General features: G+C 35.5%; 1 protein-coding gene across 2 annotated transcripts in view; it reads left to right on the forward strand.

Moving 5' to 3' along the window:
- Positions 1–1,842: 1,842 nt before the first annotated feature.
- The window catches only part of FAP (fibroblast activation protein alpha), a 71,341-nt gene continuing 46,770 nt past the window's right edge, over positions 1,843–26,413 (forward strand). Inside the window, exons 1-8 of one of the 2 annotated variants that reach the window (XM_067741729.1) lie at positions 1,843–2,207; positions 2,456–2,540; positions 18,116–18,214; positions 19,177–19,271; positions 20,195–20,269; positions 21,839–21,891; positions 25,205–25,277; positions 25,983–26,103. In XM_067741729.1, coding sequence (XP_067597830.1) covers positions 2,513–2,540; positions 18,116–18,214; positions 19,177–19,271; positions 20,195–20,269; positions 21,839–21,891; positions 25,205–25,277; positions 25,983–26,103 — 544 coding nt within the window. In that variant the 5' untranslated portion in view covers positions 1,843–2,207; positions 2,456–2,512. The remainder of the gene's footprint in view (positions 2,208–2,455; positions 2,541–18,115; positions 18,215–19,176; positions 19,272–20,194; positions 20,270–21,838; positions 21,892–25,204; positions 25,278–25,982; positions 26,104–26,413) is intronic. The other variant, XM_067741728.1, reaches the window with a different exon arrangement.

The raw sequence follows: 26,413 nt of genomic DNA on the forward strand, positions 1-26,413 counted from the left end.
TTCAAACCAGTCAGAATTTTCCAGAAGTTGCATTTTGAATCACCCAACCATCCAAGGAAAAAGCAAACAAAAGAAATGTGTTTTAGCCTATAATTTTCCTTCTCACTAACAGTTTCAATTTAAATTTCTCCCTCTTAAAGCACCCTGATTTCTCCTTAGATCCTGTCAAAATGATTTTCTTGCAGACACCCACACTTGACTGCAGTCCTAAGTGGTACTCAGACCAGTCACACACATCAGTGCATTTTTAATTGCTAAAGCCAAGAGTAACCATTTTAATCATGCCCTAATCATTTATTATAGTCAGTTTCTCTTCAGGATGTAAAGTCATGCGAATAACTCACTAAAAAGTACTTGTGGACTTTGAGGCTTTGGCAGGCTGGGACAGAACTTCTGAGAACACGTTGTGTGAATTTTCCAAAGAAGGCAATCAGTCCCAGAGGACCCACATGGGAGCAGTCCATTTGGGACCTGGCTGGTGGCTTTTATCTTGCATTTGAGGATCTCACAATCACACGGAGATGCCCACAAGCATATAGCATGACTTGGATGTTTATCTTAATGCTAGCTTCAGTTTGTAAAGAGCTGACCCCATCAACTGGAAAGGAAGGAGGGGCTCCTCTCTAACTCAGGGTGGTTACATCTCTCTGCCAGTAAGTGCTTAATGACTCATTTTCCTCAACAGAATTTTCATAAGGCTGGAAATCAGAGAGGGATGTCTGGAGAATGTCTAAGAGGAAGTTCATAAGCCACCGTCCTGCTCTTTGCTGGAGAAAGCCTCCCATGGTAATCAGACCAGTTGAATAAAGCAAACAGCAAAAGATTTCAGGAACATTTCCTCGTTACTTTTCATGAAAAATCCATGAAAGCTCACCATGAAGTTTGTTTTAGTCAGGTTGAGACCAGTACAAATGTCTGAAGAAGAAAACCATTAGTGGAAGAACTAAAAGACAGTAGGTTAACAACCGTATTTATGTGGAACAACAGAATCTATCCAAATGAATTGCATTGAACCAGCCGATATACTCCAAGAAACTGGTGTGTGTGTGTGTGTGTGTGTGTGTGTGTGTGTGCGCGCGTGTGTATGTGTGTGTTTTAATTCAGACTACCATTTTACTGATGTCAAGTTGACCAATTGCCTTGGATTTATGTAAATTTATCCAAAATGAAATTGTACATACAACTTACTTCTCTTCTCAAATGCTTTTTTATTTATTTTAAAGGCTTTATAATTACTAACTGTTCTCCTCTCTCAGAAGCTATTCTGAGAGGGAAGCAAAAATATCACTTTTGCAAAGCCATTTTCATTCTTTCAAAGGTCTGCTGGTAAATTATTCTTACTGATCTTTCCATCTTTCTGGCCTGTGCATACACACCTAACCCATCCTAAATTTCACCAGATGGCATTTTATTTCTTTAAAGTAAAGCAGTCGTGGGTTTAGACAGTTGAATTTTTAAACTTCTGTATTTACTGAAAGTGCATATGGTGCTATATGGACAAAGAAATTGTGCTGAAAGAAAAACATTTCTGTCTGCAGTACCTCATAATCTCCCAGAGGAAGAAAAGAAATTGCAGTAATGTGGTGTCTTTCTCACAAAATCTTATGTGACTTTAATTTTCTCCCTCTGCTAAAAATGAGATATATGTGTACTGTACACACCTGGAATTTATATTATTTTAAATTCTTCTTTTGGTTGCAGATAGAAAGGTTATCCAAAACCCAATGACTTGCCAATGTGATCTGTAAGTGATTTCTAGAAGAAAATGAAACAGAAAACTAAACTTGTAAAAAATAATTAAAAAAAAAACTTCTGTGTGGCAACGTAAGCAGATGTTGGTGTAGAATTTACAAGGATGAGAATGCTATAAAACCTCCCTTGAGCCACTCACAGTTCATTTCAAGGCCAAGAACGCCCCCAAAATCTGTTTCTGATTTTACAGAAATCTTTTGAAATTTGGCACGGTATTCAAAAGTCTGTGGAAAGAAAAAAAACCCTTGCCCTAGCTTCGGCTTCCAACTACGAAGACAGACTTACTTCTTTCAACGGTTTTCACAGATCCGGTGACCCACGCTCTGAAGTCAGAATTAGCTAACTTTCAAAAACATCTGGAAAAAATGAAGGTTAGTATATGCAGCCTCAGATACTTGCTAAAGCATGGGGGCTGGCTGAATTGAGCGCAATCAGAGTTTTCTATCGTTTAGAAGGTGAGGATTTGTACATAAGTATGTACTTCCTGGAGTGGGTTGGGATTGGGAAATTTGTTCTAAATATACTGTAGAAACATTTCTCCTTGCAGAGCTGGAAGAATTCCAGCAATTATAGCCAGATCAGTGGAAGACAATCAAAAGCTTTATGGGGAGGGAGAAAGAGGATTTAGGTGTAAACAAAAGCTTGCCAATTCTACTATTTAGCAGAAACCATTTATATGTCTAATTTTCTTTATTTTATGCAGACATGGTTAAAAATTGTACTTGGAGTTGCCACTTCTGCTGTGCTTGCCTTATTGGTGATGTGCATTGTCTTACGTCCTTCAAGAGGTAAGAATTTTCTCTAATTTGCTCTGTCTGCCTAGAATACTTCGGAAAATGCACTAGTGCTTGGTCACAAGTGATCGAACATTTCCTAAGTGCTTATTTTCCAAAGTAAATCTGTTATTTCTAAGAAGACTTATAAGCTCCCAGATATGTTGTTGAGCAACCAGAAATACTGAGGAATTTAAGGCATGGGTAGGAAGAGGTTTCCAGCATTATTTCAGCAATAGGAAAACCTGAGTGCTCTTCTATATCACCCCTACATCTCTGCAAAGTATGTGCTAAATTCCAAGCTTTGACAGGCCTTTAGAGACAATATTTTTAACTAACATTGCTTTCGTTATTGGATTGCCTCATGGAAAGTAAAGATGAGTAAGAATGGAAAAGTTAAAACAGAACCTATGGAAATTTTTATTATGAGTCTTTCCAAAAATTTAGGGAGGCAGTCAAGAATAGAGATCTCGAGAATAGCTGCATAGAAAAAGTGAAATTGTTGTTCTAGATGCAGTAGCCAAGAAAATCAAGTTAGAAGACTAAATATTATTAAGCAAGCGTTATGTTTAGTTATAAATTTATCCTTTTTAGAAAAGCTTAGATTAAGATTGATCTCACTTTGCTAAAACTTGGGAGACTGATGTTGGGGGCTAGTTTGGATTTAAATTAAGACCCTGTCTATAAATATTTCAGTGATATTAGAGAAATAGATTTTTATGAAACTCTGAAAAGAAGCTCAAGTTCTAAACAGGAAAAATGTACAATAATAACAGGTCTTCTGCCTTGGGGTCCAGGGAAAGGAAAAAAGTTTGTATCAGCAAATATTAAAATCTTATGATAGCTAAAGTGGAAAATATCTTTGGTTAAAAGCTAACTGACAGTAAAGGAAGATCAATGACAAGCCTTTAGCTAAAGAAAGTATGAGTCCTGAATGATTTGTTGCTTTAAAAAATGAAATATAGAAAAATATTTTGAAAAATTCAAAATGCTCATGGGATTTTCACAGAATTACAAAATGAAGAGGTTAACCAATAAAACGAAGGCAATGTTCCTGTATTTTCAGTGTTGATTTTCAGTCCTCATTCCTCTCTGCTAGCACAAGATTATTCTGAGGCTGTTGAGATAGCCTGAGTTCACATTTTTTATATTTTTTCAAGTTAAAATTATTTTCAGACCGGTGTCTTTCCTCGTTTGGGGGCCATATTTTCCTCACACCAGCAATTGTCAGGTAGTAAATTAGTTCCTATTGGCCCTTTGGATGTTAATACATTCAAAATTAGTTCCTGAATTTTAAAGAAAACTCCCCAATCCTTGAAATGGACACTTTGCTCCATCAGAAACAAATGTTCTGAGAACAAAAGTGTGTGGATTTTATGGTGAGCCTGCACCTTGTCTACAGGCAAGGATGGGTTGCATTTGCACTTTGGAATTATAGAGTCATAATTTCTAATAAGAAATACACTACAGTTATAGTATATAACTATACACATTCATAGATATTTGTCTAATTATATATAATCCCAATCCTTACCCTCTCCCCAAGTTTAACATAGATATATGTTATAATCTACATATATTATAAAAGTCCTATGTTCTTTATAAGCTAATTTTCTGTTTCAACCAACAGGAGATTCTCAGAGCAAAGTAATTTTCAGATAGAGTGAAATAATCAGTTTAAGCTTCAGATGAAATTTTATTTATTTATTTATTATAAGTTTTTTGGAAGTAATTTAATATTTTATTTATTTATTTATTTTGGGCTGCATTATTTATTTTCTTCGCTGCGTGTGGGCTTTCTCTAGTTTTGGTGAGTGGGGGCTACTCTTCGTTGCGGTGCACAGGCTTCTCATTGCGGTGGTTTCTCTTGTTGCAGAGCACGGGCTCTAGGCGCACAGGCTTCAGTAGTTGTGGCATGTGGGCTCGGTAGTTGTGGCATGCGGGCTCAGTAGTTGTGGTGCATGGGCTTAGTTGCTCCACGGTATGTGGGATCTTTCCGGACCAGGGCTCGAACCCGTGTCCCCTGAATTGGCAGGCGGATTCTTAACCACTGCACCGCCAGGTAAGTCCCAGATGAAATTTTAGTACTCTTTCAGCAACAGAAAATCATAAAAAAGCTGAGAACTATTTTTTTCCATAATACCATTCTTTTTCTATTCTAAGTTTGCTGAAGAACTTATCAGAATGTCAGAACTTGTCAGAATGTTAAGTAAATTGTACAGGGGACAGTTCATTTATCTACTTTCCTGAGCAGGACCGGGGTTGAGACTCTTCTTGCCTTGAGTCAGTGGTCCAGGCAGCCCTGATGTGAAGTGTGCCCTGATGACTTCCCTCTTTTCTCCTCACACCCTGCTCCTCAGCCATCCCCAGTGTGGAACTTCAGGTCCAGTTCTCAGTCTCACATCTGCTCAGTGGCTGGTGAGGGAGGATCTGAGGTGGCAAGGCAGGAGAAGGGAAGGAGAAAGGGGAAGGAAGAATGGAAAATTCAGAGCCAAACAAGCTTCTCTTTAGCCTTCTTTTCACACTTCATCAGAAATCCGATTACCTCACATTTGCCTTAAGCGCCCTCGTATTCCTAACCCAGGATTTATGCACCAGCATTAAGAACAGTCTTCCTTTGAGAAACTTAAGGACCCCATTATGAAACACTCATTCATTTATTTATATAATAACAAATGAAGTCCCACTAGTTAGTCCCGCTCAATGAATTGAGTTCCACCTGCCCATCATTATGCTAGTTGGGGAAACAAAGATACTGCGATTTAGACTTTCCTCTGAAAGCACGGTAAGCACCCAGTCTGGATGCTCAGTTGTCACCACGAATATGAGATCAGGAGTTCACTTAGACCACTGGCTCACTTAAACCACTGAGTGTAAGTGAAAGAAGAAGAGAGAGTGGCTTTTCCAAGGAGAGAGCAGGTCCCAGGAACACCAATCTCAGGATTAAAAGAGCTTTGGAGGAATCAGGCAGGATTTTAGGAACAAATAGGGCAACGGAATGGTGAAATGAGAAAGATTCGTTTAGCTCACTCACATAATCATAAAAATAACAGACAACTTCTTTTGGGACTGCCAAGTTTTCCTTTTTTTATTTTCACTGAATGGGAAACACATATGAGTTTCCACCCCTTAGACCCAGGCCGTCCTCCTTGGCCTCAGCCTACTCCTTCAACCGATTCCCTTTCTTTTCTCCTGTCTCTATTTTTTCTCTTGAGATTCTTCTTCCCAAGCATCACTCCTCTTCCTGTGTAAAGATGCAACCAAACCAAGAGTGGAAACTAAGCTCCTCGCCTTTTCCTCGTTTTCGCCAACCCCAAGGATAAATACAGAACTTTTTGTTTCAAGAGATATACAGAGGTGACAAGACAAAAACCAAACACACAAAAAGCTAGAATTGGAAAATAACAGAAGCTACAGAATTTTGCAAGTAAATTCTATATGGCCTTGCTTCATGATTAATAGTTTCTGAATTCCTGGACCTTTGCGAAAGGAATTGTGGGAGCTATCTGCACTTTTCTTGATTTCTGTCAAGCATAGAGTTCCCTACATGGTGATAAGCAAACACTCAATAAACACTAACTATTTTTTCTAAGATTTCTAACATTTTGTAGCAGCTTAATAAATGGTAGCTACCATTTTATTGTGCTCTCCATCATAGCACACAAAGATGGCAACTAGACCTTCTGTGTGATGTATTTTGATTTCAATAATGCTCTTCTTAAGTCTGAGAGTAGGGAGTACTTATCCCTGGGCAGCATCCCTGTTCCTATCCCCCACCTCCTTGGATCAAAAACAAATATTTTTTCAGAAATTTTGTGTGCAAGGCCCTCATAAAGGACATTGGCAGCTCTGAGGCAAAAGCAAGATTGAAAAAAGGAAGAGATATGATAAAGGAAGCTGAGGTGGGTGAGGATGCAGAATAAGACTGAGTGAGAGAGAAAGAAGAGGGAGATTATGTAGTGTGGAGAAATCCAGGTTCTCCTGGGCAGGGAGGACCTCTAGTATCTGCTGTGAAAGGAGAACCATCATTAGCCTAGCCTCAGATCTCCCTGAAGTCCTCCTGTCTACCTTTGCACACTTTTTCTTTTATTGTTGTTGGTGGTGGTGGTGGTGGTTTTGGCCTGCAGTGTTTTATACAAGTTTGTATTAGTTGTCAACTTTTTAAAATCAGAAGATTTCACATAGAAATGTACATTTTTGGCTTCTTTTTAAATATTAGATCTGGCAACATTGGGCCCAAGGTAATAGTTGACTGAGAAGCAGTTGTCTTTAGATTGACAGTGAATTCTCCAGTTTGCTACGTACCCCAATAGAAAATAGAAAATATTTTCTATTTTATTTACACAAGGTACCATATTCACTTACAACATCTGCTTGACTCCTATAAACACTTGGATTTTTAACCTTTGGACTGAAGAAGCTGTAGTATTCTTCCTGAGATTGAAAATAGAAATCTACTGAATATGAAAAAACAGAGATTAGCATCCATAGTTATCCATTATCCACAATACCCAGTCCACTGTGCTCCTGGATACTTTGGTTATTTGTTCAACGAATTATTTATTGAGCACCTTCTAACTACTAAGCACAGGTATAAGGCATGGATGACAAGGTCTCTGGCCTTAGGAAAGGACAATCTGATAATAAACAAGTAAATAAGTGAATTAATAGAGTATTTCAAATTCGTAGAAGTGCTACAGAAAGCAACTGGAGTGGAGGCTGTGTTAGACATCTAGGGCTGCCATGACAAAATATCACAGACTGGGTGGCTTAAACAACAGAAATTTATATTCTCACAGTTCTGGAGGCTGGAAGTCCATGATCAAGGTATAGTCAGGTTTAGTTTTTCTGGAGGCTTCTCTCCTTGGCTTGTAGATGGCTGCCTTCTTGTTTTGTCCTCATATGGCTTTTCCTCTGTGCATGTGCACTCCTGGTGTCTCTTCCTCTTCCAATAAGGGCACCACCAGTTCTATCAGATTAGGGCTCCACCATCATGGTCTTACATAATCTTAATTACCTTGTTAAAGGATTTATCTACAAATACAGTTCCATTGAGGGTTAGAGTTTCAATTTATGTATTTTGGGGGGACACAATTCAGTTCATAACAGAAGTGGTCAAGGAAGGCTTCTCTGAGATTATATTTGAGCCAAGACCTTAAGGACGGAAGGACGCAAGCTGGGGTCTAGACCCTCAATGCAGAGGGAAAAGCAGATACAAAGGCTCTGAAGCAGGAAAGTATATTTGGGAAGTTCAAGGAATCAAAAGGAAAGTGATAGCTGTGAGGCCAAAATTATGTAAACAAATGAACACAGGAAAATACATATATACATATGTACTTATGACTGTACACACATATGTAAAATTTATAGTGATTGCTTACTTAGGTAAGTAATACCTTATATAATTTATTTCAGAATATATCTGAAGTCACAGATGATTTAGACAGAATATAAATCAATATTTTATAAGAATAAATATCATTTAGAATGTCTATATTTTGGGCAGAAAACCATTGTTACTATTATCATTATTGTTACTATTACTACTATTATAACCTCAACAACCACTTTTTATAAAATAAGATATTTGTGAGACCAAATTATCATCAAAGGAGATGTGAATATGTTTTTAAGGCTTAAAATTTTCCCAGTATCAACATTCAGAACTGTGAAACAGATTCCCTCAAATATCTTAAGAGTTTTAAGCTTATTTATTCACTGTTCTTTTGGAGGAAATATGGGGAAGTCTAAAGTGCTGAGGAAAAGTTTCAGAAAGTTCATGGACATAACAGAGCTTTTGAGTTGAGTGTAAACACATCAACCTTGCAGATTATATTTCTCTACTTTGCACTTGGATTTTAAAATCACAGAAGACGAATCTTGGAAAATTCTTTGAGTTTTGTCAAATTCTAAATAATTTAGAAAATAATCCAAGTCTTTGGATGACTCCTATTATGCAGAGGAGTTTACCTGTCTCTGATTTCCAAAGCGAATTGCTACAACTTACACAAGAATATCTAGTCACATATAGTCCTTGAGAAAAACATGTTCTAAAGTTCAAATAGGGGAGGTGGAATCAAGGCTAAAGGTTCTTAAGAACCAGAGACAGTCAAACTGAGCCTTAAAATCTAGCAACATGTTAGGCGTAAATTAAAATAATATTTCAATGGGATAATCAATACTAATCAGTCTTTTACTTACTTATTGGTTATTATATATAGAGCAAAGAATTTATTTTTCATTTTAGTATCCTTGTGAATTAACCAAAATTATGTAGTAAAAACAGAATCATTTACAATCTTTATTAACCTTTATTCCTGTTAATAATAAAAAAAAATAGGGTTGCTTAGTATCTAAATTAAAATTTTTTCAAACTGATTATGGTTTTTATACTCGGTAGAAAAACTGATATGATAGGACTCCTTAAAGGAACAGGATAGAAAGACTGTCAAAAAATCAGATAACTTAGAAGAAAAGAACAAATTTCTAGAAAGATACAAACTACCACAATTCACTCAAGAATAAATAGAAAACCTGAATAGAACTATAACAACTGAAGAAGTTGATTTAGTGATTTTTTAACTTCCTGCAAAGAAAACCCCAAGCCCAGCTGGCTTCACTGGTAAACTCTACCAAACTTTTTAAGAATTATTACCAATCCTTCACAAACTCTTCCAAAAAATAGAGGAGAACACGTCTCAACTCACGCTGTAAGGCCAGTATTGCTGTGATACAAAAAATATTCAAAAACATTACAAGAAAAGAAGTTACAGACCAATAGTAGTTACAGACCAATATTTATTATGAATATAAATGGAAAAACACTGAACATAATACTAGCAAGTCAAATCCAGCAATGTATAAAAAGGACTATTCACCAAGACCAAGTGAGATTTATCCCAAGAATGCAAGGTTTAATATCCAAAAATCAATTACTATAATAAGCTATATTAATAGAAAAAAGGACAAAAATGACATGGTCATTTCAATAGACACAGCAAAAGTATTTAACAAAACACAGCAGCCTCTCATTGTAAAAACACTCAGCAGACTAGAAATAGGAGGAATTTCCTCTATCTGATAAAGGGCATCCACAAAAACCTCACAGCTAATTTCCTCTATCTGATAAAGGGCATCCACAAAAACCTCACAGCTAACACCACACGGGTGAAAGATTCAGTGCTCTTCCCCTAAGATCAAGAGCAAGACAGCATGTCTGCTCTTACTTGTGTTTAATATTTTATTGGTGGTTGTAACCAGGGCAATTAGATAAGGAAAAGAAATAAAAAGTATCCAGACTGGAAAGGAAAAAGTAAAACTATCTCTATTTGCAGATGACATTGTTTATAGAAAATCCTAAGGAATTCACCAAAAAATATTGGGACTAATAAACAAGTTGAGAAAATTTGCAAAACACAAGACCAATATATAAAAAATCATTTGGATTTCTATACATTACCAATAAACAATACAAAAAATATATAAATAAATGGAAAGAGATCCTATATTTATAGATCAGAAAACAATATGTTTAAGATGGCAATACTCCCCAAATTTATCTGCACATTAAATGCAATCCCTATCCAAATCCCAGATGACTTTTTCTTTTGCAGAAATTGACAAGCTGATTCCAAAATTCATATGGAAATGCAAGCAATCCATAATAGCTATATTGAAAATGAAGAACAAAGTTGGAGGAATCACACTTCCTTATTTCAAAACTTACTACAAAGCTTACATAATCAAGACCATGTGATACTGGCATAAGGATAGAAATATAGGGACTTCCCTGGTGGCGCAGTGGTTAAGAATCCACCTGCCAGTGAAGGGAACACAGGTTTGAGCCCTGGTCTGGGAAGATCCCACATGCCATGGAGCAGCTAAGCCCGTGCGCCACAACTACTGAGCCTGAGCTCCAGAGCCCGCGAGCCACAACTACTGAGCTCGCGTATCACAACTACTGAAATGCATGCGCCTAGAGCCTGTGCTCTGCAACAAGAGAAGCCCCCACTCACCGCAACTAGAGAAAGTCTGAGCGTAGCAACAAAAACCCAACGCAGCCAAAAATAAATAAATTAAAAAAAAAAGATAGACACATAGATCAATCAAATAGAACTGAGAGCCCAGAAATAAGCGTAAAAGCCTTACATTTATGGTTAATTGATTTTCAATAAGGATGCCATAGCAATTTAATGGAGAAAGTCTTTTCAACAATTGGACAACTGGATATCAACATGTAAAAAATGTTGGACCCACTTCCTCACACCATACATAAAAGTTAACTCAAAATGGATCAAAGACGTATATGTAAGAGCTAAAACTATAAAACACTTAAAAACAAAACCTAGGGATAAATCTTCTTGTCCTTGGATTAGGCAGTGGTTTCTTAGATACGACCCAATGCACAAGCAACAAAGGAAAAAGTACATAAATTGGACTTCTTTGAAATTTAACACTTTGGTTGCAAAAGCTATCATCAAGGAAGTGAAAAGACTACCCACAAAATGGGGGGGAAATGTTTGCACATACATACATCTGATATGCAACTTGCATCCAGAATATATTTTTTAAAAACTCTTACAAATCAATAATAAAAGGCAAATAACCAAATTCAAAAAATAGACAAAAGATAGACATTTACCTCCCAAAAGATATAAAAGTGACCAATAAGCTCATGAAAAGAGACTCAACATTATTAGTCATTAGGAAAATGTAAATCAAAACCACAGTGAAATACTAGGAATGAAATTACAGGTGTAGCAAATAGGTATCCATTACAGCCTGCCTAGTGAGAAATGGCTTGGCCTTGGAGGTTCAGTAGAAGTGCAGGGAGTTGAGAGAGATTTTGGAGATAGAATTGTCAAACCTGGGTGCTGGACAAAAGCAGTAAAAGAAGAGTGAGCTTAAGAATAACTCCCAAGTATTTGAATTGAGGAACTACATGGACGACAGTTGCATTGACTTGCAGAAATCTGGAGGGACAGCATGGAATTCCTTTTTTCTTAGCTTTAGACATACTGATTTTTTAAAATTAATTTTTATCGGAGTACAGTTGCTTTACAATGTTGTGTTAGTTTTGCTGTTCAGCAAAGTGAATCAGTTATACATATACATCTATCCACTCTTTTTCAGATTTCCTTCCATTTAGGTCACCACAGAGCACTGAGTAGAATTCCCTGTGCTATACAGTAGGTTCTCATTAGTTACCTATTAGACATACTGATTTTGAAGTGCCTGTGAGATATGCAGGTGGAGGTGTTAAAGAGGAAGTTTAATATATCGTCTGGATCTCAGAGAAGGAATCCAGTGAGGGGTGAGGGGTGGCAGTGGGGGTGGGTGTGAGCCAGCTAAGAAGATGTGATAGAAACCCTGGGAGAATTAAATGGTTGAGGAAGGTGACTCTTTCTGAGGTCCCAAGTAAAACGAATATAAGCCACACCACAACTTAAAGCAGAGATTATAGGAAGATGAGCTGGCAAAGCAGACTGAGTGGGCCTTCAGATATAGACGAGGTTTATTTTCATCTTCAGGGTCACCAAAATATTTGACATTTACCACCATGTTCTTGTGCATTATGTTGACCATACCCTATGACCTTTACCGCTTCAGAGATCACGAAAAAAATAGCCCTAATTAACATAGCACAACAATAACATAATACACAAAATGAACTTAAACCTGACAATAACTTTGAATAACATATGTTGATCAGTGCTACCTGTAGAGAGAACCATGGGAAATTCTTTCAGAACTGAGAGCTACTACATTCTTCAGTGAGACGTTGAAAGCTTATAGCGAACTCTTTGTTTTGACAAAACTCAAATGGTCTCATTTTCTCTTAACGTTCATTTTGAGGTATAATTATTCAACCCCCCTTGTGTGTTGCTTGGTTCTTGACCTTATTTTTGTGTTTGTTTTGTCTTGTTATATCACACGTATGCTTTCACTTTAAATCAAAAGGTAGTGGTAAAGTGTCCAGTCTCTAAAATTAGATGGAGCTGGATTTAAACCCCAGCTCTGTTATGTATTAGGCAAGTTACTTTAACTCTCTAATATCCATTTCCTAATCTGTAAAATGGTGTTAATAATAATACTTAGAGAGTTGCTGTGAGTGTTTCACAGGACCACGCATGCAGAGTGCTTGGTACTTATTAGAACTTAGTAAATTATAACACTTATTACTGGTCTAAAGCTACCTCACTTCCATGTTTTTCAAAGTTGTCAGTCTTTGCCCAAATATAATATTAGTTTTAAATAGTTTATTTCCCAACCAAATATCTCCAACATTTGCCCCTGTGGTGCTCACTCCAAAAACAAACATGAGTTGATGCAATGGCTGGAGACATTGCCTATCTGAGGACAACATCTTTGCAGAGCCAGCAGAGAGACAGGTGCAGTGTGCCTGGGAGCCCACGTCACTTTCATTGGAGTGACCTCATAAGCATCAGTTCCAAAACAAGTATGAAAGTGAGAACAAAAAGACCTACCAGCCATTCGTGTGCTAACTTAATAAACCATATTTTCTCATTTAATTTATGCTGAATATTAGAGCTGACATCAGATGTCTCTGTTCTGATACTTATTTGTAATTTTTTAGGACTAGAAAATTAAATGGCAGAAATAGAAATAGAACCCTAATAAAGAATAAATACAAAGTTTTAAGAAAGAATTAGGAGAATAGTGAATCATTATTTACTTGGGAATCATTTCTGTGAATTGTCATTTCTTGGATTCATAATTGAAATAATTTCCAGCTGTGCTTTAAAAAGTTGAAAATGCAAATAATTAAACTATAGTAAATTGGAGTGTTTTGCAGTGTATAAATAACTGTGCTAAAGATGAGCTAAATTGACTATAGGGGCTCTATCAAGAATTAAGTGTTAAGTGGTGTCAGTTACGTATAGAAGAGAGATATGCTCTCAGAATTCTTTTCTACTTCTGCTCAGCTACTTAGAGTTTAAAAATTATAGATGCCAAAACTAAACTTCCAAAATAATCAAAAGATCATAATTCAACATTAAAACATTGTTTGGAAAAAGGCATGAAAATCCACGTATTCATTCAGTAATTATTAGTGGAATATTTTTCAGGTGACTAGAACTTGTTTAGTGTGATTGATGCCATAGAGATGCATTTTATACTGACTTACACAGAAACACACACACACATACACACATTCAAAACACTAGAAAACAATGACCCATTCCCCTACCAGTGCTTTCCCTGTTATCTTGTTTAAATCTAATCTGGGGCAGAATCACTCCCTTTGCCCTTTCTCCACTGCTCAAGGATCAGAGGAGGGAATGTACCTAAGGAAGAGTCCATCTGGACAATGAGCAAGAGGACTGAATAGGGACATAAACATTACAATCGACCGTTAACATTCCTTGAAAGCCATGATTAACATTAGCTGTGGCCTGTCCATGAAGTGTGGATTGCTACGCAGGCCAGACCCATCCACCTACCAGGGGTTTATAAGCAAGGAGCAATTCCACCGACAGGCACAGGAGAACATTGAACCAAGTACAATAGATTCAGTGAAATCACTAAATTTGGATTCTTTGCAGAAGAATCACCTGTGGGGCTTGGTAAAAACTGAAAATCAGGGCCGTATCCCCAGAGATTCTGAATCAGTAGATTTGAGATAAGGACTGGGAAACTTGCTTTTCAAACAAGCACTCCAGCTAACTCGAAGGACAAAATTTTGATACATATTTAAAGGATGGCATGTCCAGGTAGAATTATACATGAAATTTACAACATGGACAGGAGGATAAAGAGTAAGGGCAGGTGTATCTTCGGGGGAGAATTACTGAAAACAAACTAAAATAAAATCTGTCCAGTTGATTTATTTTTTCATTCAACAAATATTTATCATGCTTCCACTGTATGCCGAGCACTGTCCTAGCTGGTACAAAGAACCAGAACTTGGATTGGAAATTCTAAGTACATGTCTTATAACTCTTAATATGTGACCTAAAGCATTGTCTTAGAGCAGATACATTACTCTATTGCATTTATGAACATGTGGTCATTTTCAGCAGGAAGAAAAGAATGCCTAATTTAAATTCTCCCCATTTGATTTGGTATCACTCTGAGCCCAGCCTGGTGCCAGGATAATCACACCTTCTGAGCCCATGTGAGGTTAGGAGTAATCACCTACCCCAAATCTGTGCCACAAGCCTATTTCCGCATAAACACAGCTGGCTCCTCTGGATGTGTTCTGTATATTCCCTTATCACTTCATTGGCGCTGGTGGGGCTTATTATCATGACAGTAATTAGTAGTACAATTAATATATATTTAAACTGCTTTATAGATATTGAGTTATAATATGACATATGTTAAGTTCTCTATATAGATCATTGGTATTTATAGCTACTATGCACCCATTTGAAATAAATGACTAACTGGGAAGTAATATGAAATATAATCTCATGTAACTTTTGAGGATAATCTAAATTAGAGGTTAAAAAGAGTAAATAACTAACCCTTGAAATCTTTTTGGGAAATCTGATAAGGATCAGCATGATCATTAATGTTGAAAAAGGAAAATGAGTAGGAATTTTTTAAATAATTTGAAACTCTTGTTTTTTTATAAATTTTATTTATTCATATGTGGGATATTAGTACTAACCCTATTTATGATCATAATTGGACTATTTCACTTATGGAACCCTAGGATGACCAAGATGTTCTAAGTATAACTGATGAATTCCATTATATTAGAATAAAAGTTAATCTTAATTACATATACTAATAGCTTAATCTGAAACTGCATTTCCCATACTGTGATTTTAGTAGATATTAAAAAAAAAAATCCCAGTGGTCAAATTAGTTTGAGAAACAATGATCAAAAATATTTGTTCAAAAAAATATATATTTATTTGAAGACTACTGATAAGCTATGACAATAACAAAAGCTAACATTTATTGACTGCCAAGCATAGAGCTAAACGTTTCATTTGAATTAGCTCACTTAATTTAACCTTCTATAAAAATGAAGATTAATTATAGCTAAGAATTTCTCGATTAAACATAATTGCAAGTAAGGAAAATTATATGCAAGGATACTTAAATAGGAAAATCTATTATATAAGTCATTATCCATAATCAAACCATTATTTATGCTAGACAAAAAAAGATATCACCAAGACTATATTCATTTATTGAATTAATATTGAAAAAAGTTTAAAGAAAAACAATTACCTAGTTTTTTGGTATTCACAATACAGGAATTCTCTAAATTAAAATTTTTGTCATCTATATGTTCAGGGTTGTGAGGACACAAATTAAATATATCTCAAAAGGAAAATAATTTCCATTGTAAATAGTGTTAGAATTTCCCCTTGACTATATTAGAAACAGATTACAATTTGCTCTTAAGAGAGCTAAATAAAATTGAATTAAAATACTTAGCAATTATACTAATGCTGTTGCAGTAAAATGGTAGTATTTTATTCATAGAATGGGAATTATAAAATCAGTGGTATGAATTTTGCACAAGACCATTTAACTAAATAGAAGCACTTTCATTATGAATAATTGTATGGCATGTACAACCTTACTTAGGATGCAAAGAACCTGTACAAAGATGATTATTAGAATAATCTAATGTTATTAAGTATTTAGTGCCTGGTTGCTTAGGGGTTCATCAGCCACTTATGTTCTTATAGCTACAGGATAAGTTTTAGTAAATTGAGAAAATAACTCATGGTCCTAATCAAAAGTATGGAGCATACATACATCAGTGTGAATCAGTTAAAACTGCAGAAGATGCTATTATCCGGTTGGTCAGTTCGACCTTATCACATGGCAGTGCATTTATGTGACTATAAGGTTAATAGAGCATGTTGTGTCTCAAATTTCAAAACCTAATGTGGTAAAATTGGAAGGTATTATCAGCATTTTCTAGTCTAGTCCTTTGTATTATAGATGAGCAAGCTGTGATGCCAGAGATTAACTTACTTAAGTCATATAGGAAATTAGTAGTAGAACCATTCTGTAAAGAAGAGGGCACAAATCTCATCCATCCACCCATCAATCCTTCATTTCATGAATTCATTCATTCAACAAGTATTTATTAAATGCCTATTATGTGCTAGACACTAGGGATGTGGCGGTGAGCAAAACTTAGACATGGTCTCTGGCCTATGGTGACTGTTTTGAGAACACAGTGGGAGGTGAAGAAATATGAATAAAATAATCACTCAAATACATACAAGATTACAAACCAAGACAAATGTTCTTAAAAAAGGGAACCTGGTCTATTGTAATATATAAGAAGGGAACCAGACCTAAACCAGGGGATCAGGAAGGGCTTTCCAGAGAAAGTGGCACTTATATTGAGCACTAAAGGCTGAAGAGAAGTTATAAGGAGAAGGGAGAGGGTGGGAAGAGGTTCAGTAGCCCTGGAGAAAGAAATCAGTATTTGAGAAACAGAAAGCCCAGCATGTTTGGAGTCTACAAAGTAGTGAGAGTGGGGCAAGAAGGGGCTGGAGAGGTAGACCATTCCAGACCAGCTAGGGCCTATAGTCCAGACTAACATTTTTGGTCTTTATCTTAAGAGTCATAGAAAGCTGTGGAAGAGTTTAGCAGGAAGATATAAATGTATAGCTCATCTTCGACAGTTTTATTTTTACATGAACAAATACCAGATTCATATATGCTATTCAAGGTATAGGACACTTTTCTAAGTTTTGATTCTGTAAGTGATGGCCTGGAGAAGGGGTAAGGTGGGAGGGATGGAGAACAGGAATATGGATTGAAGAAGGTTTGGAAGTTGGTTGCCACAGTTTCTGGTATATCTGACTGTTTCAGGGCTCTATAATGAATTTGTTCTGATAATGGAAATCACGTTTGAAACATAAAATTGTTTTGGAGGGCTCAAATACAGGAGAAATTTGCTTGTGGTTTGTGAGCTACTTTAGGTTAGTTTTTATATGGAAAACCTCTACTCTTGGAATTTCCAAGATCATTTGTATAGATGATGTGGTTTTCTTTTCTTCTGGTCCATTTTCTCTTTATAAAAACCCCTAGCCAGGATAAGAAATTATCTACCTTCATTAATGCCTCTCTTGAGATGTCTGAAGGTAAGGATTCTGGATGATGTCATCTGATCAACTGGGATGCTAAAATATATCACTGAAAAATCAGTAGAAATCCAAGCCAAGCATATGTGAGGAACTACAATGAACTGCTTAAAAGGCAAAGTTTTTAGTGAAACCTGCATGGTCTGCAATCCCAGCTTTGTAAGACCTAGAGTTATCGGAACCTAATCTCGTCTTCCTTCTTAAAAACCTCTGAAAATTCTTCACTGTCTGAAGAATAATGTCCCTGCTTCTCAGTGTGGTCCCCGTCACACTCCTCAAATTTCCCCACCAGTGTTCCTTTCCAGGCAGTCAGACTACTTCTCTAAGACTCATTAGCTTGTCTATCAAAAAGGAAATACTACTCAGAGCTATTAAGACAAGAGTTAAACAAGGATTTAGCAATGGCAGATCTTTTCATTATATGAGGAATAACAGATGAGAGACGTTTGAGTTATTCATCTTCTTTTAAGTAATAATATGTTTCCTCCTCCCCCAAAGTTCATAACTCTGAAGGAAGGACAACAAGAGCACTCACACTGAAGGATATTTTAAATGGGACATTTTCTTATAAAACATTTTTTCCAAACTGGATTTCAGGTAAGTGAATTATTTCTTTACCTTTTGTTTTTCTTTAAATGTATGATTTTTGGTTTTTATTTTTATTGCCAACAATTCTCTATGGTAACATAAGCCATCTTAGTTGAAATGGATAAAAACAGCAATTATTTAGATAAGTCAAGTGGCCAACAAAACATTTTTTCACAGAACTATTTAGACAGGGTTTGTCCAATAGTAATGAGGCCAATACAGTAGTAGCTTTAGCAGAACAGTAAAATCTGAGAGTGCACTGTTAGAAAAAACTGATCATATGATAGAGCTTTTCAGAATGGGAAATAAGCACCTATTTAGAAGAGGTCATGAGAATTTTACCAAAAGAAAAATTCCATTGTTAACCTAGATAATCTGAGAAATGAACAAATCCTAACTTGAAGACAAATCCTTTAAGGTCCATAAAATTGATATTTACATATAGTTTTACGAAATAGTATGTTGTCAAAAGAGTCTAATCAAACAAGCGGTAAGAGCAACTAAATTGTTTATATTATATATAATTTATATCTAAAGTGCCACTAAACACAATAGAATATTTTCATTTTCTCTTTAGAAAATAATAACCATATAAAATAGGTTTTTAACTAAGTCAAACACAGCCTAAATGGAATATATATTTTTTTATTGCAGAAGAAACATACAATTTTAAACTGGTTTATTTTCTTTGTAACACAGAAAAAGTCCAAACTTACTCCTAAGCACCCTGAACTGGTTAGAATAAGGCTCCTACTAGTAAATATGGCATTTTTGTGTAATGTAGAAAAACAACCCTTTCCTCCCTTCCACCATCAACTTACTATCATATTTTAAATTTGACAAGGCAATATGTACCAGACAGAGAGGAAAAAGAAAGTCAGTATGTGAAATAAGAGAGGTTTCTCTTTGTTATAAATGTATTTCCTGTTAAGGGAGATCATTTCAAGTTTTGTTTTCCTTCTTGTTTAAAGGACAAGAATATCTTCATCAATCTACAGATAATAATATAGTATTTTATAATATTGAAACAGGAGAATCATATACTATTTTGAGTAATACCACCATGGTATGTATCCTCCATTATCTTCCTCCTCAAAAACCTCTGTCAGCTCTTCACTGACCAAAGAACAGAGTCCAAACAACTGAGCACCTGATCTGGACCCAACCTGCCTTCTCAGCTCCATCCCCCACCACAGTTATCCTCCCATTCTCTCTTCTAGTCACACTAGATTATTGCCCTTGCCCGCTCAAATCACCTAGCATTTTCCTTCCTCTGTGGAACAGGTATCCTATGAGGTAAAATGTACAAACTCAGTTCTTGTAGTCAGGCAAACTGAGGTTCAAATCCTGGCTCTGTCATTTACTAGTTATGGAGCCTTGGGTAAGATTCCACATTATTCCATCCTCATCATGCCTCAGGTTCTTCCTCTGTAAAGTAGGAATAATAATACCTCTTTGGGTTAGTATAAGAATTAAATGAAGTATCATTTGAAAGTGCTTAGGATAGTACCTAATAAAGGCTCAGTGACTGGTCCTATGATACATAGGAACATGTTATTCTGTCCTCCTGGACTCTCAGACCTCCTACTTTCTCTACCTTCAAGAGCCTAGTAATCTTTTAGAGTCAAGCTCAGCTATTTCTCCTCTGTGCAACAAACCATCTTATCATTTGCATTCAATCACTTCCTGTTTAACACTTTTGCAATGTTATATCTCTTTTATAAAATTTTCTAAATTTTAATGTTATTTATTTAGAAGTTTACTATTATAAGCTTCTTGAAATCACAAAGTATATCCTATTTATCACATCCTCATCCCCTAATGTGTAGTAAATTTCTTTGTATACAGTAGGTACTACTTAAACTTAAAAAAAATTGCTTTGAATGTATATGTTGGAGTATATCGATGATATAATATTCTTTTAGAACTACAAATTTGTATGGCTCTGTTATTTTTTCTGTATTCTAATCAACTTCTTCACAATTTCAGAAAAGTGTGAATGCTTCAAATTATGGTTTATCACCTGATCGGCAATTTGCGTATCTAGAAAGTGATTATTCAAAGGTATTGACTATTTAATTTGGGTTTATCTGATTGTATCTCCTACTAGCTCACAGATTGGTTTATAAAAGTAAGAGGAAGCAAGAGTCTATCTTTATCTCTAAATATTCAAGAAATTGATGCAATTCTAGCTGAGCCCCCAAAGCATAACAGAAACATATACAAATCATTCAGAATTTGGCATTCTTGTCTGGTTATCATCAAGTAGTAGAAACTACTTTCATCTTAAGGGAAAAACTTATTTTGGGGGCACTGATATTCATCAGAGAAAAGTTATTTGGTATCATGAATCATTAGTCAATTCTCACATATTTTAACCTTGTTGATATTTATTATTATTGAAAATGGAAAAATCAAGATATACCTTATTTAATTCACTTGCTTTTTAAGGAACCCCCATACTGTTCTCCATAGTGGCTGTTTCAATTTACATGCCCACCAACAGTGCAAGATGGTTCCCTTTTCTCCACAGTCAGTATATTTTTATATATATATATATATATATATATATATATATAAATATAAATTAACCCTGGTAGACCAGGGGTTTAAATCTGTGTCTTCGAAAGCCTAGTGTAGGAGAATCCCACATAGCTGGACTATTAGGCCTTACTTAATTTCCCCCTCCTGAATGAAGTTGTGGATGGAAGATAATCACCTTATTTTTTCTACTTATGCTGGTAAAAGGAAAGAAGAATTTACTATCAAATTCAACTTCTAATAGTTACTCTTAGATCAAGAACCTTTTGTTTTAACTGCCATTTTTCATATTCTACTTGAGATGCAAAACTCCCTTAATACACAGAATGAAAAGTCAAGCTTGCCCCTCCCGCATTGTTCAGACAGCTGATTATTTTCCAGTGGACCAGGTCTTGGTCACCTGCAATCTTCAGAAAGATATGTTTCAATCCACTGGAGCTTCCTTGCCAAAAGTTTGAAAGCCCTTTAGGAAACAAAATCCAGAATAATACTTGCTTTATTCACTAACCACAGCACAAATAAACTTAATGAGAACCGAGCAGTGTTTTTTTCTGGAGGAATTATATGCTATATATCTCTTATTTATTTTTTCAGTCTCTACTATTTTAAAAAACTATGCTCAAAGAAAAGCAAGCATTTTGCAACAAAACTATATGTTGAATAACTTCTCTTCACCCAATTTTAAAGGGTTATTATCATAATAATTACCCAGGTGCAGGGTAATCTTTATGGGACTTGGAAATTATAGTGGTTTTACTTCAATCAAGGTAAAGCATAAGGGGAACATTTTGTAGGGTAGAGTGTGTCAGAGAAATGCTTTTTATGTTAAGAAATGTCTTTGGATATGCTTTTTATGGAGTGAGGGTTGAATCACTGCTGAGATTAGTTCTGGAATTTGGATGAACAGCACAAAAGTCCACAGTAAAACTCTTTAAATGAGACTCATTTAGAATTGAAACATGTCTTTCCTAGTGCTTTGTGAAAATAGTCCTTTTATAATTCTGAACCTTGAATTGAGTGATCTATGATTATACGTTATTGCCCTGAGCTTTTTAAGAATCATGATTTGTCTTTGCCTCTTCTTCCTGACAGCTTTGGAGATACTCTTACACAGCAACGTATCACATCTACCACCTTACAAATGGGTAAAACTTCATGTCTTTTTATTAACACTACTTAAGTCTCATATAGAGACTTTTTCACTCCAGACTCTGATTTGAGATTAAGACTGCGTTCCCTTGTTTCTGGTCTTAATTTCTTACTTGCTTACAATATATGTATACCTATACAACTTAAGAAATTCAAAGAAATACTCCTTTGGAATATTCACCTCTTTTTATTTGACTAATATCTTACATTTTTATATACTCTATAGTTTTACTTTTCCTACTTTTGAACACCAAATTATAAATATATAATTTATAAAAGTACACATATTTATAAAAGTACCAAAAATGCATGGGAATGATACAAAATGTTGGGGAGAGGGGGCTCCTTCACTGGAAGGAAGCAGAAGGGAGGGAGATGCAGCATTAAATTTAAATTTAATTGATTTTAAACGAATTGTTTTTTAAAATGTAAAATGTTAATATCTTTTAAATTTAGATGTTAAATTGTCATCTATTATATTATTTTTTTATCTTTATGTTTAATTATTTGAAATATTTACAGCTTAAAAGAAAAAAAATTAAATGAATGAGTAGGTAGGCAAAGGACTGAGGGTGAGAATTCCTGGCAGAAAGAACAACATGTAAAGGCCCAAAAGGAAATGAAAGCACGGAGTGTTGGGGAAACTCAAAAGTAGGTCAGTTGAGTTGAAATTGGAGGAGGGCATGCTTACTAGTAGGAGGTGGTGTAAGTTTAGGAAGGAGTTGAGGCCAGAAATCATGGACCAAATAATAATGAGGAAACCATTAAGAATAGTTTAGATCTCATTCTGATGACAATAGGGAATCACTGAACAGTTTTAGATGGGAAATGACATGATCAGATTTGCACTTTAGAAAAATCTTTCTAAGTATGGACAATGAATTGGTTAAATTACTCATCTTAATGTGATATCCTATTTGCTGTTATATAAAAGTGAAAATAATTGTATGGCTTGAAGAGGCACTGAAAAATCTTATGGTCTATTTCCCCTTTTGTCTAGTAAGAACACAAAAATTTTTTTGAACTTTATGTTTCTACTTCTTTTAAATGTCCAGAAAAGAATAACTCTGATCTTCTTAAACTGTCAAATCAAGAAATAGGAACTGCAATGTAACGTAGACTCTAAATCCACCTAATGCACTCTGAGTCTTTTTCTCTGTATCCACATTGTTACCAAATTCAAGAAGTGTTTATTGAGCACTTACTATGTGAAAAGCATATGTGGGGAGACACAAATGAGCTTGAGGCACCAACACTATTCTCAAGAAACCTTTAGACTAGTGAAGTGGAAACCTTACTCTTTCAGTAGAATTTCCTTGTTTTTCTTTTAATCATTTTGAAATTCTCCACGTCCTACCTATGTTGAGGTTCACCAAATTAAACAGCACTCCAAAAGAAGATGACAATACTAATATTTCAATCATGGTTTGTATAAGCTTTATGGCCTAGAATCATTTTAAATATTTAGCTTTTGTGCAGTGAATTTAATCAAACCGCTATTTTGTTTGTTTTTTTCTTGCACAACCATCTAATTTGCCAGATTGGTTTTTTGTCAGGTAAATATACCATAATTTAAGGAGTGAAGAATGACAAATTTGTTGAGATTCAAGGCAAGACGGAATATCACTCATTCCAAGTCTTCTATGTGCCTCCAAAAGGTTTATAAAAAATCTACCATAGAGAAAATGAAGATAGTTCTGATTTCAAGCAAGGGAAGGATTACGGAGGAGATGACAGCCTTTGTAAAGCACGCTCCTCCACTTTCTCTCATACTGTAAAACACAGACAATGGCAGCTGTGGTGACCCGCCTGCCATGAAGAAACTATGCACTGAGATTTTCAGCTTGGTGCTGTCTGCATGCTTGCATAGATGATTCCATGGTATATGGAAACCTAAGGCAGTGTTACAATGTCAAAGGTAACATGGACACTGGTTTGAGAGAGAATTGTAAACGAGGGATGAATGTCTTCTCTTCTGGGACGTTCTTTTGCCTGTGCCCTCATATGTTGATCTGTTCCAGACTTCCCAGGGGCCTGGTGCTCATAAACTGCCCTCCAGCAATCAGGATTCCCACTGCAGCACCAATAGTCTCCTTCCTCCGGGGACATCACTCTTTCTCCAGTCAAAGCTGATCTGTCTAGTGCCATGTTCCCTCATTGGTCGCTAGGCCTCGTACTTCATGACCTAATAAGTTAAATCAAGGTGACGTGTGCTGCACATCTTCACAGGTGTCCAAAATTTAAAAGAATGGGAAAAGTAGAAATATCAAGCATATGTTTAGGTCCAGGTTGGAGAGATTTTTTTTGGAGGGGGCAGACAAGGAGTCTTCCTTCAAGCTCTTCACATTATACTTTGGAGTCAGGTCTTGTTTTGCATCTCCACAAAAGCATTCTTGATGAAACTATTCATACAGTCTTCAAGAAGATAATAGTCAAAACTTAAGCACAGCATCCTACAACTCTTTAACACTTATAAAACTCTGAACACATTCTTGCTGAAGAACTGTAGAAACTCCACAGTGCAAGTCAGTCAATTGAATATTTGCAGGGCGACTCTAAGCATCAAAGTGAGATTTTTGGTCAATAATATATTTGAAATTTTCCCATGGGTGGAGTGGAGGACTTTCAAGCTTAAGGCATACTGCCCAGTATATGATCTGTTTTTTCAGTTTAGCTTGAGATCAGATGTTCCTTTCCTTTTCTGATTTCAAGTCAGATCCCTGGGGAGATTGTCAAATGGCATCTTATTTTCAAAAATTTGAAATGCATATGCATTCACAGAGATGGCGGTTGTGAATGAAAATGTGGAAGAGTACATATTAAACTTCAGCACAATTATAGAATTTCAGAGCTGGAAGGCTTCAGCAACCATCTCAGCCTGGTGTGTACACATTTTACAGTCCTGAGGGTTAAAAGGCTTGAGTTTAATGAGGGGTCTTCCAAGAGCTAGTGATATGATGTTTAAAAAGTCATATCATTTCTCTAACCTCAAGTTTATTTTCTATAAGATGAGGGGGGGGTCCATTAGGTAATTTCTGGAGGTATTCCCACTTTCTCAGTCTATAACCCTTTAATCCACTCACCTCAATATAAAAGGTCAGAAGTTAAACGACCTGTAAGTAACTAGTGAAGAATTCCAACTACTACCCCATGTCCTCTGTCCCATGTTGTCACATTTTTTCCATTAGGTTTGAAGAAGCAGAAACGATGATGCTTTATGTTTATTGTTTGTTTATTTTTTTCTTTTTATACCTGTTATTTGCATTGAACAGCAAAGTTTATTTATTTATTTTCTTTCTTTTCTTCTAGAGAGTTTATAAGAAGAAATGAGCTTCCTCGTCCAATTCAATATTTATGCTGGTCGCCTGTTGGGAGTAAATTAGTAAATGTTTAAATTATAGAAGTGTTTAATCATTCAAATAAAAGAGGAGCCATTTGATTTTGGCCTTTGTTAAATTTCCATGCCTGAAAGAAAAAAAAAATACATTTATGACTATTTTAAGTGGTTAAAAACGGGAAGAGTTTTGATAAATTGAAACCCATCTGAGAATTCCGTAAAATCTCAAGCTCATGGATAGACTTCTTTAAATATCGCAGTCAAAAACTTTATCCTTATACTCAGCCAGAATGCGTTGTGCCAGAAAGCTCAGGAAAAATATGGTTTTCACAAGTTTCCCAGACTAGCTTCAGACAACATGAAATTTTGTCCAAGCTCTTATTTAAGGACTCTAAATAAAGATTAGATCTGGCTAGCTATTAATATTCAGAGATTTATTTGACTTTCTGTCAATATACACAATTATTTATTTAGGTAATAAAGGCAATGAATATAATAGCAGACTTTATTCTCTATTTAATATATAGACTTTAAAATCATAATTTTTATGTTATGTTAAAAATCATAATGTTAGTATAAGTTGGTTGGGGTTTCTTGACCTATTAAAATGATATCTTAGTTGTGAGCCTTTTTGCATCTGGATTATCACTCTTTTTAAAAGTATTAGGTGAACGATTAACACAAACATGCAGGCTTTATTGTATTTCTTATGAAATTTCTCCTTGTTAACTAACTTACCACCATTTCTAGGCATATGTCTATCAAAACAATATCTATCTGAAACAAAGACCAGAAGATCCACCTTTTCAAATAACATATAATGGAAAAGAAAATAAAATATTTAATGGAATCCCAGACTGGGTTTATGAAGGTACGTGTATTCTTTTTTTACTGCTGCCGTTAGGCTTTTAATTGAAATAAGCGCACACGTTTAGTAACGTTTAGATGAGTGGTATGTTACTGAGATGAATGGTGGCATTTCTGAAAGCTGTTATCAGGTTATGAACAGGACATGCAAATTCTGAAAGAACAAAACCTTGTTATCTGACTTGCAGAATTTATTTTCATGAGCATTATAAAGTGGTAGCAATAATTTATATTCCAAGAAGTATATGGTCCTTAGATGCTGTATTAGTACATTTTCTCGGGTTTGTTTTTTTCTTGCAAAATAAACCTTTTTT

This window comes from Pseudorca crassidens, chromosome 6 (assembly GCF_039906515.1).
Source record: "Pseudorca crassidens isolate mPseCra1 chromosome 6, mPseCra1.hap1, whole genome shotgun sequence".
Taxonomy (NCBI): Eukaryota; Metazoa; Chordata; class Mammalia; order Artiodactyla; family Delphinidae; genus Pseudorca; species Pseudorca crassidens.